At 43.1% G+C, this 17,916-nt stretch overlaps 1 protein-coding gene across 1 annotated transcript in view; it reads left to right on the top strand.

Annotated features, from left to right (window-relative positions):
• The window catches only part of LOC140245214 (3'-5' exoribonuclease HELZ2-like), an 81,150-nt gene that overhangs the window by 50,800 nt on the left and 12,434 nt on the right, over positions 1-17,916 (top strand). Inside the window, exons 22-31 of the mRNA XM_072324802.1 lie at positions 627-862; positions 1,491-1,739; positions 3,705-3,889; positions 4,203-4,444; positions 6,231-6,617; positions 7,095-7,170; positions 7,702-8,555; positions 8,778-12,256; positions 15,656-15,748; positions 16,808-16,986. Of these exons, the coding sequence (XP_072180903.1) occupies positions 627-862; positions 1,491-1,739; positions 3,705-3,889; positions 4,203-4,444; positions 6,231-6,617; positions 7,095-7,170; positions 7,702-8,555; positions 8,778-12,256; positions 15,656-15,748; positions 16,808-16,986 (5,980 nt within the window). The remainder of the gene's footprint in view (positions 1-626; positions 863-1,490; positions 1,740-3,704; positions 3,890-4,202; positions 4,445-6,230; positions 6,618-7,094; positions 7,171-7,701; positions 8,556-8,777; positions 12,257-15,655; positions 15,749-16,807; positions 16,987-17,916) is intronic.

The raw sequence follows: 17,916 nt of genomic DNA, 5'->3' as shown, positions 1-17,916 counted from the left end.
TATACTTTTTTTCTCTTCAAGAACAATTTTTATGTCAAGTCTTCCTTACCAACTTCAGAAGTAGACAAACTAGAGCAATGTTATGCTTGGTTGACACTCTATAGAAATACATCTCTTGAATCAGAGTTGAGCTATGTATTGCTGACCCCTGCATGCACACAGTTGCAACTACTACACATGCAGTTGTGATGATAAAGTCAGTCTATACCTTTCATATGTGTGTATTTTACTGTATACACCATATATTACGTGAGTCTTAAGTTTTTGTGAATCTGGAATTCTTGATGATTTCAAAAGTGTTTAAATTCGCGATCATGGAGTCTTGTACTGAATGGAGAAATGTACAAACATACATAACATTACCCCAGGATCTGTGTCAATGTTTTCGCATGTCTTTAATTTCGCAAATAGCACCTGTTTCGCGAAATTCACGAAAATGAAAACCTCACAAAATATTTGGTGTATACAGTACTTTTTGGCTAGCCGAGCTATCACTTAGTCCACAGAGGGCATTTTTATGAGATCTCATACAATGCAGTCCATATGATGACTGCTAGTCAGTGACTATTTGCCGTAGAATAGGTAATAGCAAAATTATTTTTTTCTCTCTTTCTCTGGATGCACAGAACACTATAGCGCAGAGCAACTCTGACGACATTGTCTGTGTACAGCTGAGCAAGCAGTGCGTGGACGAGCAGAATCTCGTGTCCCACATCAGCTTCGGAAACGACGTGGGGAACAAATCTGTGCCAGTCATCGTCCAGTTTCAGCTTGACCGTCTCCCCTTTGTCTACATGCACCATGCCGTTGACCATCTGTCTTGTATGACCGTCCTCTTCCCGCCCTATCCCCAGAAAGACAAGTGAGTCAATGGAGAGATCTGTTCTGTTTAAAAAAAAAAGTAAAAGAGTCACTGTCCATCATGGGTGACAGAGATTATCACATAGGCTGGCAGCCATTTGCCTGTCAGAACTTGCGAGTATGAGAGTGTATAATATTTGCGACTTGCGGCTAGCAATAGCGCTTCCATCAAACATTTTACTGGTTGAAATGCATGTAATACATAATATATCCCCTTGAAAGCCTTCTAGAATATTCGTGATGTGGCATGGAAGTTGGCAGCCTTGCTGTGTAATGCATTCAAGTGAAGACCAAAATGGATGGGATGAGATAATAAAAAACAAACAAACAAACAAAGAAATACTAAAGCAAGCACACAAGTATTGTTCATTTTACAGTGGGTATAAAAAAAAAGGTAATCCAACTTTGGAGGGCTACTATTTCATAACTGTCAGCTATGGAGAGCACAATATTGATTGTTTTGAAAGACAAACTCTTTATCTTTCAGTTGGTTCCTAATTATGTTGATAAATGTCATACATGACTGAGCACATGAACTTAAAAGAAATAGTAGCCCTCCAGAGTTGGATTAGCTTCTTTTTTTTTTTTTTGATATGCACTGCGGTTTATTTTTCTGTATGTCCTGCCAGATTTGAGGTCGTGAAGTGGCATGAGGTGGAGGGTCGGGTGGAAAAGATGAATCCCCGTCAAGAGAAAGCGGCCCGCTACATCTGCAGTGCCGGCGGTCTCCGTGGTAACCCTTCCTTCCGTGGCAAGGGACCAGTCATCATCTTTGGTCCATTTGGCACTGGGAAGACGTACACGATGGCCAAATCCATCATGCGCACCTTGATCCTCCGCAATGACTCCCGCATCCTCATCTGCACGCAGTCCAACAGGTTGGTTGCACTGTAACGTCGGGTGGAGCCTTGGGGTTTTAATAGTTGGGGAAATTCATAGTTTGTTGATTCATAGTTTTCGGAGGAAAAATTTCATGAATTTCAATAATTATGCAGTACCCGCTGCATGCTATAAGGATTAGAACCAACACTTGCTGTAGGATGAAAGCTCGGTGGTCTAGTGGAGATGACGCCTGTCCAGTGATCAGGAGGTAGTAGGTTCGAATCCTGCTCGAGTATGTACGCCCATGATTTTTATCATGGCTTCTACTAAAACACTGATCAATACTGAGATCAGAGTTTAAGGGAACCCAAACCCAAACCCAAAGAGAAATGTGAGTTGAGTGAAAGCAGCAACATTAGTAGAACACATCAGTGAAAGTTTGAGGAAAATCTGACAATTGATGCAAAAGTTATGAATTTTTAGCTCACCTGAGCCAAAGGCTCCAGTGAGCTATTGCGATCGCCCTTCGTCCGGCGTCCGGCGTGCGTCGTCCGTCGTCCGTCGTGCGGAAACTTTTTACATTTTCATCTTCTTCTTGAAAACCCCAAGACCGATTTTCATCAAACTTGGCAGGTAGCATCCCTAGGGGGTTAGGAACTCAATTTGTTAAAATGGGCACCATGCCCCACCCAGGGGGCCCCCAGGGGGGCCCAAACCCCCCAAAATTAAGGAATCTGTAAAAATCTTCTTCTCTAGAACCAGAAGTGATAGAGCTGAGTTAATACTATGAGTTAGTACATTGATGACTGTAGTTTCAAGTTTGTTCATGGCAGAATCAGGGGTGCCCCCCTTGGGACCCAGGGGAGGGGGGTGGGGAGGGGTCCTAATGGGGCCTAAATTATACATTTTCATCTTCTTCTTGAGAACCCCATGACCAAATTTCACCAAACTTGGCAGGTAGCATCCCTAGGGGGTTAGGATCTCAATTTGTTAAAGTGGGCACCATGCCCCACCCAGGGGCCCCAGTGGGGCCCAAACCCCCCAAAATGAAGGAATCTTTAAAAATCTTCTCTAGAATCAGAAGTTATAGAGCTAAGATAATACTATGAGTGAGTACATTAATGACTGTAGTTTCAAGTTTGTTCATAGCAAATCCAGGGGTGCCCCTCTTGGGGGCAGGGGGGGGGGGGGCGGTGGGAAGGTCCAAATGGGGGCCTGAATTGTACATTTTCATCTTCTTCCTGAAAACCTCATGATGGATTTTCGTCAAACTTGGCAGGTAGCATCCCTAGGGGGTCAGGATCTCAATTTATCAAAATGGGCACCATGCCCCACCCAGAGGGCCCCAGGGGGCCCCAATCCCCCCAAATTAAGGAATCTTAAAAAATTTGGGCCCTTATTGTACATTTTCATCTTCTACTTGAGAATGCCTGGTCAAATTTTAGTAGAGCTGTGAATAATTTAGATTAGTGACTGCGTGAAAGGTGAACTTGCGATACTCAGGTGAGCGCTAGACCCGCGGGTCTCTTGTTAAAGTTTTGGTGTTGGAACCAGTGGATGAGGAGACTACTAGGGTTTTGACATATGAATGGACAACAATAATAAGAAAATATAAAGGGAATTCCACAAAAATTCACTTTTCTAGCATAGTAAAAGAGCATATGACTAACCACTTTCAAAAAGCAGGGGGAATAATCGCTACCCTTAACATATGTCAGTATCACGTTGATGGAATGTGTAATTTTCATGAAAAAGTAATTTTTGTGGAATTCCCTTTATATTTTCTTAATTCTGTTGTCCACTCACATGTCGTAACCTCTAGTAGTCTCCTCATCCAGCAGTTCCAACACCAAAACTTAATCGATTGTTCTATTTTCCTCAAACTTTCACTGATGTGTTCTACTGATGTTGCTGTTGTATACATTAAAACCCTCTCGCCTTTCACGTCAATCTTGTAATCCTTCCTTTTACTACCATCCTCCTTGATAAATTGGTCTTGTTCTTGGACTCATTATTGCCAGTGCTGCTGACCTGTACATCACTGAGCACCTGCATCAATTCTGCCAGGAGACCTGCGATCTGGTGAGGATGGTCCGCATGTATGCCGTCGAGCGGCAGAAGTCGACGATCAGCGAGACCGTCATGAAGTACGTTTTGTTGGACGAGGCAGGCAACCTGAGGCATCCGTACGACGTCGAACTTCACGGTGAGTTGGTTTTCATTAATGATCATACAGATCACAGGCAGGGAATGCTTGTAGATGCATATGTGTACATAAAGAAGAATGCTCGGTTTCCTTGCTGCGCAACTTGTTCAAATTTGACTCATGCTCATCTTCAACCAATTTGCTTCTTATAGAAAGACCACAATAGTCAAAACTGTCATATCTGTATGATTGCAACAAACTTGCTTTAGTAAAAAGTGTAATCTAGCATACCTTTAGACTGGCAAACTAAGTTCAACAAAGCTATTAACATGAATATTTTATTGCACGATATGTTGTGACACCACCTCTGCAGATTGGGCCGCGTACGCCAAGACGCAACAAGAGGAGCGGCGGAGGACACCGAATATCGTCATAGCAACACTACGAACAGCTGTGCACCTTACCCGTGACGACAGCCTGCGGGAGTACTTCACCCACATCATCATAGACGAGGCAGGGCAAGCCCTAGAGACAGAGGCTATCATCCCCCTACAGCTGGCCACTAATGACACCTGTGTGGTGCTGGCAGGAGATCACAAGCAGATCAGCCCAAAGGTCAGAGGTCACAGAATTCTGTTTCTTCACACAACCCCCCACCCCACCCTTTGATTCATTGCAGATGCAAGCTGCACTTATGGAATGATAGCAGTTGTGCAGATTAGTTCCTTTCCATGAAAGCCAAGGAGGAATAAGAGGAGAAGGCCTGTGACCCAACACATCTAAGACCTGAAATGTTGCTGAATTCTGGTTTTAGAATACTTAATTCTCTTAGCTCACAATTTTTCTACTGATGTAGGATCTATCTTTCATTTAATATCACAAAAGTGTCGCTGGAGGCATTATGTTGTCAGGTCATCCGTCTGTCCATCTGTCCTTCCGTCTTTCCATCCGTAATCAATATTGTGAATCACATAACATAAGATCTGTTCAAGGTATCCAATGCAGCTTGCTGTATGTATGGATGAAGTCAATTTTTGGGTGTACAAGCTCAAGATCAAAGGTCAAGAACAAATTCCTAAAATGTCACTTTTTTCCTCATCTCTCTGCAATGCCTGAAGGTATTTTCATGAAACCTGACATACAAATGTATTACAAGATAAATATTCACTAGGGAAAGTCTTGGGCCATGGGGTCAAAATTTGAAGGTGAAAGGTCAAGTAAAACTAATTTTTTATGCCTCCGCCACGAAGTGGTGCCGGAGGCATTATGTTTTCGGGTTGTCCGTCCGTCCGCTTTCGTTTACGCGATAACTTGAGTAATATTGACTGAAATTTTACCAAACTTAGTCCAAGTATAAAGCATGATGGGGCAATTACTTGATTAGATTTTTGGTGAAATCAGCAAAAGGCCAAAGGTCAAAGGTCAGTTCTTAGACAGTTATAGCAAACACAGTTCAAGGAAAGTGAACATTCAAGATATTTCTGACAAACCTGTCATTTCAATATTTTGCCAGTTATGTGAACTGTCATCACATATTGTGAAGACATTGTACTATACACCTATTGGGAGAATCATACATTATGGCGGAGGCATCAGTCGCCATAGCGACATTTCTAGTTTTGAAATAACCAAATATTATGGCTCACGTTCTCTTCATAAAACTTGGTACATATGCATGTACTGCGTAATAATGAATTTTATTGAGAATTTTCGGGTCAAGGATCAGGGGGCAGGTGAAAATCCAAGCCAATCAATAAATCGCCAAATGCCACAGTACAAGGAAAGCTTCACTTGCGATGCATTTCTCTCACATGGATCTTCCATTGTTTGGTGATTGTAGCAAGCGGTGTTCCCTGTTCAAGTAAATTTTCAAGTAAATGCTGAATTTATATCATTGTTTTGTGTACAAAACTCATGCCTGGACAATAATAACGGTGCTGGTCATTTGAAAGAAAATTAATCATGGATTTGTCGTAAAAATTTACAATAGAACTTGGAATTTTCCTTCCAACTGTGCTCACTGCATGTTAAGCATAAAAAAAAAATCTATTGAAAGTTATGTTGAGATTAAAAACATGTTTTTCTAAAGCATGCCTGCATTGCAATAGCAGAATAATGTGCCACACAGGGTTAACATCTTGGCACATAAAGAGGTAATGTTACGTTTGTCACAATTTTATTTGAAAAAATGAACACATCATTTTTAATGAGCAGATACAGTGCTTTTCCAATCCAGAAACCCATGTTTTGTTTACATGTCAACATTCATGCCTTCATGGTTCTAACTGTTGAGCAAGAAATGCTCAAGGCACCCATGTGGGTTTGTAGCATAAAAAGAAAATTTACCGTATCTACAACATGTATATCACCTGTTTGTCTGCATATCTTTGTGTGTTTGCAGGTCTATTCAGCCCGAGCCAGGCAGGCTAGGTTTGACATCTCTCTCCTCCAGCGCCTCTTCACCTTCAGTCGTCAGAAGCACTGCTTCTACGACCTCCTGCTGACCTACAACTACCGCACCTGTGCAGAGATCCTGGACTTTCTTGCAGTGTCCTACTACCGCACCCGTTTGGAGGCACGAGGCTCGCACCCCAAGCACCCGCTCTACTACCCCCTCAACTTCTACCTGGTGAAGGGCGAGGACAGGTTGGTGGGAACGTCGTACGTCAACAACCAGGAGATGCTGCAAGTGGCATTCATAGTGGAGGACCTCATCCAGAATTGGCCCCCATCGTGGGGTGAGCTAGACGGAGAGAAAGTGGCTGTCCTCACTGCCTACACCCTTCAGGTAGGGTCCTGGGTCTCGTTCAGAGGTAGCAGAGACTGTAATATGTTGTGATATATTTTGCTAGATTTCAAATGATTTTTTGATAGCAGTATCCATGCAATGTATCTCATCACAATTCCCTTTTCAGAGAGGAATATGAAAGGAAATGTGTCTGGAACTAGATTTGATCATGCCTCTTTAGCAATTTCAGTAAAGACTAACTCTGCAGTGTGAGAAACTTAGCAATGAAAAGATCATCTATTTGCTTATTTAGAAAGCAGAGTGTTTGAATTGATTAACCCTTTATTTGCTTAAGTGTGGCATCTAGCACAGAAAACCAAATAGCATTTTATGCACTGTTCAAAGTTTCTGGCAAAAAAAAAAAGACTTGATTATATACCTCTATTGGAAGAAATTCCATGAAGTACAGCTGGAAAATTTGAAATCTGCAGACTCTGAGAATGTTAATTATTATCTTGATGTTTCACCCTGTCCTAGGTCCACCTCATCCGAAAGGAACTTCGTCGACGAGGCCTCGGATCTGTCACAGTGGACACTGTGCAGAATGTACAAGGTACAAGAGATAGAAGATCATAAACATTGTCAAAATATGAGAGAGTTTGCATGTTCATACTGGGAGTGACCTCCCCCCTCCCCCCCCCCCCCCATACCCCATATTGTTAACTCCACCTTCAGAGAACCCATTTGCTAAAACTGCAAGTCATGATATTTGGACATGTCAGATGTGAGGGACAGACTCATGGACTACTTTTGAGAGAGATGGCAAAGTCTGAGACCGCAGTCAGTTCACTCCTCAAAATGCTCTGTACTTATACTTATGACAGAGGGCTATGCCACTTTTTGATTGCAATTGATCCCTCACAAGTATACTGCAGGGTCCCACTTAAAGCTAGATGTCAAACTGTGAGCAGTTCCTAATGTGGTTTCCAAGTCAAATTAATTCAATGTGTCGTTGCCTTGAGAATGCTTCTTTTTGTCAACTAAAACAAAGTTATATACAATATATGTGTATACATAAAATATATATAATGTCTTGCACAGACAAAACTTGGTAACTCTTCGTTGACTATGTATTTGTGTACAGGCAAGCAGTTCCGCGCCATTGTGATTAGCACTGTTCGGACTCGGGAAACGCTCAATAAAGCCCACATCACAGCCATTCCACAAGGCACAGGAACTCAGCATGAGAGCGAATTCTACTACGCATTCCTGTCAGATGAGCATCTGCTGAACACAGCCTTCACCAGGGCCAAATCACTCATCATTGTCGTTGGTGATCCAGTAGCACTGTGCTCTGTGGGAAGCTGTCACATGACCTGGGTACGGTACCTCCAGGAGTGCCAAAGGAACAACAGCATCGTCCCCCCAGAAACCACAATGGAGATGATCCAGGAAGAGATCGCAGCTGCCAAGCAACGGCTCAATCCCAGTGCCGCTACTTTCCACCCACGCAAAGCAGCATCCACTCCAACCCGGCAGAAAGGAGCGAGCGCTCCCTCCGTCAATGGCAAGACGCAGGACATCGTGTCCTCGTGGAATCAAGGACAAAACATTTGGAGTAAATCTGCAACGTTCGTTCAGCCAGGAGCCAGTGGACATCACGCCGCGTACATGCGCCTTAACAGTGATGAATTTCCGACACTTCCAGAAGCAAATGCAAGAGGCAGCCTTGCCCCAGAGAACATTGATGACTCTGGTGATGATGATGAGTTTGAGGATTTTGAACAGGACATCCAAGATGATGACCTCCTGGAAGAGCTACGTAGGCAGGTCCAAGTGGATACAAAAGAAGAGCTCCGCGAAAGAAGTGAAACTAGTGAGTCCACTGAGGAAGATGCTGCAGATTCAGAAATTGACTCTTCCCCAGAACCCTCACCTCCTCGGATTGTGAGAAGAGGTGAAGATATCCCAGAGCCTCAATTTCAAGATACCTTTGAAGTGACTGAGCCCCAGAGAGATTTTCTGAAGAGACCGGCACCGCTACCAGATCAGCAACAATACTTCTGGCAGCATCACCAACAGTCGCAGCCACCGCCACCATTGCAGCAGCAGCAGCAGCCCCGTGCACAGCCTCGTGCACAGCCACAGACACATACACACCACCAAGTGCAACCACAGGCACATGGACAGCCCCAAGCACAACCACAGCCACAACCACAGACAAATGCACAGTCCAAAGTACAGCCACAGGCACATACACATGCACAGCATACCACCAAGCCGTCTCCTGCAGCCCAGCCTGCAGCTCCTCCTGTAGCAAACGTAGATCTTCAGGACAAAGTTGGTACCAATTTCCGCATGGTTGAGAGAGCAGGCCGCATTGCTCTCCTCCCCAGACATCTGCCCAGGAGGGCACTTAGCCAGGTAGAAGATTACGACTCGGATGAAGATGAGCCATGCGGAGAACCAGGTGGAGAGACAGAGGATACCTATCTGGAAAAGACAGTGACTGAACCTGAGAAATTCAAGATCTGCACTTTCAGATATGATTTTAAGGGAATGACGTATGCCATTCCAGTGGAGCGCAAGGCATTGGAGGTCATTTCCATCACCAGCAAGAAGCGCAGAGGTCAAGCCCTGGACAATGATGAGGTCATCATTGAAATCATTGAAGACACAGAAGTACCAGAGATTCTGGAGGGGGTGGAGGAGTCTGTGCAGGAAGAAGAAGATAATAAGATCTATGGCAAAGTTGTGCACATACTGAAGAGAGACACTGACCCATATCTCCGCAAGATAGTGTGTACTCTAGATCCCTTCAGTAACAACTTGATGGTGCCAGTTGACAGAACATTCCCCAAACTCTACATTGTCAAGAACGAAGATGGTGCAAATGAAACAAAGGGGAAGAATGTTGTCACAGTGTCTATTCACACCATCTCGCGAGAAGCTGCCAAGACTAGAGGCAAGTATCAGCTAGAGAGAAATGTCTATGTCACCAATAAGGAGCGTCCACACAAGCTCTTTGTTGTTCGCTTTTGGAAGTGGTATCCAAAAACTCCTTATCCCATGGGAGTTGTTGTAGAAGAGCTGGATCCAGGAACAACTGCTAAGCAAGGCCTCCACATTCTAAAGTTGGTGCACGGTGTGAAAGACAAATTCAAAGTAGCTGTGGATAATTACCTTCAAGCTAATTTTCCACCTGAATGGACCATTCCAGAGGCAGAGTACGAGCAGAGACCTAATCTGACGGACAAGAGGATATTCACCATTGATCCCCAAGATTCAGAGGACCTTGATGATGCTGTCAGTGTGAAAGTTCTCGGACAAGGCAGGTTTGAGGTTGGGGTTCACATTGCTGATGTTTCTTACTTCATTCCGAAGGGTTCAGAACTGGATGAAGAAGCTCGATTACGAGCAACTTCCTTTTACCCTTCGTTTCATGAGAAACCGATACACATGTTGCCAAGGAGACTTAGCACTGAGCTGTGTAGCTTGCAACCAGGAAAGGACAAGCTGGCTCTGTCACTGATAGTTGTGCTTGACTCGATTGGTAGACCTGTTGCCGCACCAAACGTCTATCGTTCAATCATTCGGTCGTGTCAGAAGCTATCCTATGGTCAAGCAGAAGACATTATTCATGGAGATTGCCCTGAGGGCCTTGAGGACCTGGTTCAACCCATTCGAATCTTGCATGATTTGGCCAGCAAGAAACGGGCAGCACGTCTTGGGGAAAAGAGGCACATCTTCAATGCAGAAGATGATGATGGAGACGTGAAGAATCCCTTATCTCACAGCCTGATTGAGGAATTCATGATCATGGCCAACCAAATCATTGGAGAACATCTCCTCACAAGATATGGAGATTGCACGCCTCTGCGAAGGCAACTGGCACCAGATCCAGAAAGACTAGAGGAGTGGAAGATGACTCACAAAGATGGTGTTCGTAACAGCATCTGGCTCACTGCTGCTACAAGGATAGAACAAGGTGTTGCTGAAGATGATGATGATGAAAGTGAGGATGATGAGCCCACAGTTCCCATTACAAAAGAGGTTTGGAAGGAATTGGTGAAGGCATCGGATGATGACATTGCCCAGAAAGGGCTGGATAAAGTACGCAACCTTGTGTGCATTGATGCCAACCATCCACTTCAGGCAGTTGCTCTCTCTGAATTCCATCACATCATGGAAAGATCTGAGTACATCAACTCGGCCGACCATCTGGATCCTGACCAGAGATCCCACTATTCCCTTCAGCTGCAGACATATGTACACTTCACCAGTCCTATTCGAAGGTTCATTGACCTGGTAGTCCATCGGCTGCTCATCAAAAGCCTTGCTCAAGGATTTGAGTGCCCCTATGAAGCGAGAGAACTGGCAAACATCACACACCACTGTACAAGTCGGGCTTTCCATGCTCAAAGGTTCTCCAAGGAGTCCCAGTCGCTTCAGTTGGCACTCAAGCTGCAAGAGGCTCCTCTGCAACTCTTGTCCTTTGTTGAAGCCTTCTCTGACAGGGGTCTGAAGCTCCAGTTTCCACACCGACCGTACATCCTCCCCATGCAGAGCAAGATGAATTTCAACACCTTGAAGCCATCGAAGAGGCCGGAGACAGGTCCAGAATCAGACTGTGCCGACCTTCTGTGGAAGAACAGAATTTATGACTACCATGGACAGCAGAGACAGGGTCTCAGGAGAGATGCAATGGAACTGGATGCCAGAAGATGGATTGTTCATGTGCCAGAAGACAACTGGGAAGACATCCAAAACAGTGTGAAGTCTGGAGACTTTGCACAAGTCAAGAGGGCTGTGAGGTCAGCTGTGGACAGTGGAAACCCTGAATTGAACCAGTTTGCTGACATGATGAGCCAGTTCTCTGACAAATCGTCATCTGTGGAAGTCACTTGCGAGTATGTGAACGAATCGGGAACGCAGCAAATGTTCATTGACTTCCACAGGCCATTCCGACGGGGAGATGTCAATCAGGTTCAGATGTACGCTCGGCTGTTCAAGGGAGTGATCACTCCTCACATACAGCTGTTCAACCTCACTCCAATGCTGGACATCTGCTCTGAGCACCGCGATAACCCAGTTTCATGCTTTTCAGATGTCGCCACCACCATTCCAGGAAGGGAGAAGTCAATAGTAGCCTACAAGAAGGCCTGGCTCCCCATCATCTCCATGGTCAATGCCCACGATGCAGTAGCTAATGACGACACAATCGTTATCCACAATGTCACCATTACTTGGCAAGAACTGGAAGGCCACAATTACCAAGGATACTTCAATCTGCCCTTTGAATTCCTTGAGCAGCGTGACATCCACTTCTTTCAGCCTGCAAAAGATGACAAGAAGCAGCAGGAGGAAGAGGAAGATGTCCAGTTTGACTTCCTCTGCATCCGCTACCCTCACCTGCAGGTCAGCAGCCGCAAGCACCTGAGGATGCGGGAGTTGGACAGCCGCTCCAAGAAGCAGGAGGCCATCGGACCTTACAACCGGCACGCCTGGTCAGAGCAGACCTTCGTTGCACATGGCCACACAACGAACGTCCAGCAAGACTCAAAGGCGCAGCTTACGACAATCACCTTTCAGCTGCACACAACCTCAGTACCATTCCCAAAGGATGTGCTGCTGTATCAGGCGGAGGGCAAGCAGAGAACATGCACCGTGGAACTCATTCCCGTACCAGAGCCAGGAAGGTGAGTTAGGGTCTCTCAAGAGTATTACAGTCCCAAAGCCAATATGATTATTAACTGTCTGAAAGCTACCTCAGGGTCTTAACCCTAAAAGGGCTGGGCTTTTTGGCTATGCTCAGACTGGGGGGGATTTCCCCCCCCCCCCCCCCTCCCCTGAGATCTCGGCCAGCAGTGGTGCGATTGCAATAAAATTTTGCAAGCGTGAGACCCACGTCATAATCTACAAGATTGTGTCATAAGATTTTTTTAAACAATCAGTTCTAATTTTAATTAATTGATTATGCAAATTAAGCTCAAGATCATATTTTAGCATAATTAAAAGCATTGAAAGTCTAATTTTTGATCTGTAAATCTGTTTTAGCATATTCAACAATTTTACATCACAAAAACTTCAAAAATTCATTTCAACTGTTATGTATTTTATTAATTTCAGAATTTCTTATTTATTTCTTTGTTTTTCAACTTTTGTTCTTTCTTTGTTTTTTCATTGGAAATTGTCACCACTTTTCTACCATAATTAGCACAACACTAATCAATGAAAGTGATTAATTGTAAAAATAATCAGGTTTTTATGACTTTCATGACAAAGCACTGTTTTCCATAGGAATTGTACCCAAAATCACAAAATTGTGCCCATTTTCGGGGGTGACATTCCATTACAAAAATGGGCATGGCTTCGCAAAAGTATGCGTGGACGTTGCAAATTTGGTCTCAGAAGTTGCGCGAGACTTGAACAGACAAAGTCAAGAAGCCTCGCGACGAGGCCTTCTCGCATTACAGAATTATAGCGTGAAACGTCAAGGGGGGCAGATTCCGCCACCCGCGCTCTTTTAGGGTTAAAAATATACAACTAACATCTTACTTTTATTTTACAGAAAACCCCATTCAATTTTGTTTAGTGGTCACAGAGAAATGAGGATCTTTGTAAAGCATGTCATGAGTCTTATTCTTCCAAATTGAGTGCATGGATGCTCTTGGAATTGCATAATGTGTAAACACAATGGACAGAACTTGGAGGGAAGCGATTCCTGACATGCTCTACAAAACTTCTAATTTCTCTTTGACCACTGAAGCAAATTGGATGGGGTTTAAAGTGAAAACATAGTTTTGGTAAGGGTTTGAGAACCCGTCTGGCACCATTTCATATTTGCTTGCAGTATATCGAAAGAGTCTACAAAGAAACTTACCTGGCTGACGCGATTTGCCGGGATGATGAGTCGTTTCGGAGTATTTTGAGAAAAATAATAAAAGTCGGAAAACCAACTTTTATTCCAGAAGGATCCAGACTAACTCGGTCTCTGGGAAAACTCGACCCTGTTTCAGACAATTTACACGCAGTTCTTGATCGCCATATTCTACTGTATAATACCAAACGAGGCCTAAATGAACAGACAGGAAAGTGCATGCTAAACCTGTACCAAACAAATGGACAGCGCGCGGTCCTCAAGCCTATACGCACTTCACCTCAGTTGCTGAGACGCGCTGTCTTTGAAGTTTTTATGCCTCCGCCACGAAGTGGTGCCGGAGGCATAATGTTTTCGAGTTGTCCGTCCGTCCGTCCTTCCGTCCGTAATGAATTTTGTGGACAGCGTAACTAAAAAGCCTTTTGAGGTATCCTAATGAAACTTGGCATGTATGTGTATAAGGGGGTGAAGTTGTGCCTATCAACTTTTGGGTGCACATGGTCAAGGTCAAAGGTCAAAGTCAAATCCATAAAATTTCACTATTTCCACCATATCTATGTAATGCCTGAAGATATTTTCTTGAAACTTAGTGTATACATGTATTACCCAATTATAATTCTGTAGTGAAAGTTTGGGGTCATGAGGTCAAAGGTCAAAAGGTCAAGTAAAAATATTAAAACTTCACTTTTTTCTCCGTACCTTGGAAATTGCTCAAGGTATCTTCATGGAACATAGTATATAAACATGTACTGACTGGCAGTGATTATCTAGATAATTTAGGGTTCATGGGGTCAGGGGTCAAAGGTCAAGGGCAACACTCATATTTATGCAATGCCAGCAAGATTATTTTTTTTAACACTTGGTGTATGCATGTATAACCTGATAGAGATTCTCTGGAAAGTTGTTGTTGTTGTTGTTTTTTTTTGCCTCAAAGGTCAAAAGGTCAAAGATCAAGTGAAAGTGCTGAACTAACTTTTTCCTCCGTATCTCAGAAGTGGCTCAAGTTATCTTGAAACTTACTACATATTTATGCATGTTCTGCCTGACAGTGATATCTTCTGAATTTTTGGGTCAAAGGCCAGATGAAAATGATAACAATTTACTATTCAATACAGAAAATACACTTTTTCTCCATACCTTGAAAATTGCTCAATGCATAAACATATGAATTGGTCAAAGTCAAGTTAAAGTCCTTAAATCCCCAAATACATGCCCTCCTATTCATCCAATTAAACCTAGGTCAGGGAAGGTGAGCATTCAACGCATTTGTGACAAACTTGTCATTTTAATATTTTGCCAATTTTGTGACCTATCTAGACCTATTAGGAGAACCATGCATTATGGCGGAGGCATACCAGTCGCCATAGTGACATTTCTAGTTGTTGTTGTTTATCAAGCGTCTTTGATTGTTTTTAGAGGTGCTTGATAGGCGCACACTAATTTTGCATGTGCGGCAAAGAGGTTTTTTGATGCGCGCGTTTTAACAACTCGGACCATTACTGCGAGTAGCCAGAACGCGAAGTGCTAGTTTATACAGGCTGCTCCCATAGTACAACACTGTACAATCCAGAGGGACAACCAATACAACTCAGCCCGCCGTCAAAGCAAGGCCGAGTTATTCCCGAGTCCAAGTTTAGCCTGACCCCGTTCGGGTAAGTTCTGAGACTGAACCTTTTTGGTTAATATTTCGCATTTTCGTCATTACCCATCGAATATCTTGTTATTACAGCATTATTTCGCACATTTCCTAGGCATACGTTCACATTTGGGAGCAAAATTTGACAACTTTTGCAGGCGTACCAGAACTATGTTTTGGCTTTAAAGTTACCATTGTGGAGGGTCCAGTTGTATCTTCTTCTTTCTTTCTTTCTTTTTTTTTTTTGGGGGGGGGGTAGGGAGGGACATACGGTATTGTGTTTTCATGAAGGTTAACTACATTTATATTATACAAAGTTGTACACCCGTCTGACCCTAATGAGACAGAGATGTCAGAAACATTCTTTTCCTCCTCCTTTCCACTTTTGTCAAATCACATATGTTCATTTTGAGTTACAACTGTGTATGTTTGAGAATATGTTTTAATATGCCTAGCAATTTTTGCATTGTTACTTCTTTTTTTGTTAGACATCTATGTATGCAGTCTAGATAATTCACAAGTTAGTTTTGTTTGCTTCAATTTGTGTATATGTGCTCATGTGTGTGTTTTTTTTTTCTACAGACGCTTGGACAGTGCCATTCGCTCATTGCCGGACTCTACTGCCCTGATTCGTAACATCTGTCTACACAAGACATGCAAGCCAAGTGATGGTTGGTTTATAGTTGACTTTATCCTGTCCTTTATATGGCTTAGTTCACATATTTGACATCAAAGCCAGATATTGGGTTTTCATTACCTTTTTTTTTTTTTTTTTTAAGTACAGTGTAATACAATCCTTGTCCTGCTTTACCTAAATTTGGCATTGGAGACAAAAAATAAATAAATAAATAAATGTATGGTGATAGAAATTAAGTGATGGAAGTGCTATAGGGTAAGACCCTCATTATTGTGATTTGTTTGAATGAAAACGTTGCCTCTCTACGCTTCGGTTGTTTACTCATTCAGTAGCTTTCAGGAAATTTTACCAGTTACCGTATGAAGTCATTTATTACCATCGACAACCAATAAATCTATCTATCTATCTACAGTCAAACCTGTCTAAAGCGGCCACCCAAGAGAGACGGAAAAAGTGGCCGTTATAGACAGGTGCACGCTATAGACAGGTAATACAACTTTGTGTGCATTGCTTACATGTACATGCATCATTGTCATATCCTTACATGTACATGACATGTATGTGTGTACGTATGCACACACCGTGTGTTTCATGCATTAATATGGCGGTGTATATGAAATTGTTGCACAGCAGTATGTGTATTGTCATGACACTAGTGCATTATCATGACTGAATGAGTGATGAATGCAGCGGTGGCAATCACTGAACGTTGCCCGCACGGCTACAAAGCAGAAAAACACGCTGAATCATCGGCTCGGCTACGGCTCCACTGGGGTTTTGGCCGCTTTAGACAGGTTAAAATCTACCGCGGGAAACATACTTTGTGGTGCTGGCTGTGTTAGACAGGTGGCCGCTATACACAGGGTCTTTAACAGGACTTTTCTCTTTGCATGATTTTTCAGTGGCCGCTATAGACAGGTGGCCGCTATAGACAGGTGGTCGCTATAGACAGGTGGTCGCTGTAGACAGGTGGCCGCTATAGACAGGTGGTCGCTATAGACAGGTGGTCGCTAAGGCAGGTTTGACTGTATTTGTCTATCTATGCATGTATGTGTGCATTTACAAAATTTCTGTCTATCTATTGATCTATCTAATAGTTTCTATTCATCACTTGCCTTCCTCGTAGACCAAATCTCCAAAATTGCCCTGGCCGAGGGAGCAAAGTTCAAGAACTTCAGAGTGGAGGGGACCACTCTGCATCCCCTCAATCGATCCCAGCAGGACGCTGTCCAGATGGCTCTCAAGAGCAGCTTCTCAGTCATCCAGGGACCGCCAGGTAAACAAAACTTGCAGACCCTGAGGTTTTTTTCATCCAAGCTTCAAGTAGGAAAAAATACTCTGTGCTGCAAGTCATCAATACACTAGATATTCAAAACATACATGCAGTTCTCAATTTCCACAATTTGGAAAGGGTCTTTGAAAAAAGATAACTGGCAAATATGATTTGCAGGATGATGAGTTGTTTGGAGTATGTTGAGATTAAAACATTATGGGAAGGTAGAACAATATGTGACAATTGATCATGCTGTAGTTATCGTACCTTCCAACAAGGTGCATCAGATTCACTCTTATGTTGAAGATAAGCGAGTACTGCTGTTGCCCTATTTGTTGATACACACTGTAACCGATTATCCACTATTAAAGATTATGTATCAACCATGATAATGTATGCTTTCAGTCTATTGTATTTTCTGCACACCTTTTTGGCTAAGCTTTGATATGTTTGTATCTACTTAACTGAAATTTTGTTATTATAGCATTATTTCACACATTTCTAATGCATATGAGTACATTTTAGAGGAAAAATCAAAAGTTTTGCAGGCGCATGAGAACTGCATTTCACTTTGATCAGGGTTTTAGGGATTTCACATTCACAAAATAACTTATTTCTTAGCACATTTCTGAAACATGCTTCTCGACATATGTAGAGCTATGAAATGTCCAATCACTTAACGTTTTGAAAGTCTATGCATTCAAGATATAGAGGTGCACCCCGAATGAGGAAGTATCAGATGAAAAGTGCCTCCATACCTCAGTTGTCCAAATTTGGCATGAGAAACTTACTTGGGACGGACGTGATTCAATTTGAAATATCAGTTTTCAGAGGAGCATAATCGGTAGTAATTGCCTTGATATTTGTTTTTATCAGCAACATATTGTAGCTACGTATTGTTAGTGTTTGAATGTGTGTAATTATCTCATTTGT

Source organism: Diadema setosum, chromosome 22 (assembly GCF_964275005.1).
Source record: "Diadema setosum chromosome 22, eeDiaSeto1, whole genome shotgun sequence".
In the NCBI taxonomy this organism is placed as follows: domain Eukaryota; kingdom Metazoa; phylum Echinodermata; class Echinoidea; order Diadematoida; family Diadematidae; genus Diadema; species Diadema setosum.
The sequence above is the reverse complement of the archived record's forward strand: the minus strand, read 5'-3'. Positions and strand labels throughout refer to the sequence as shown.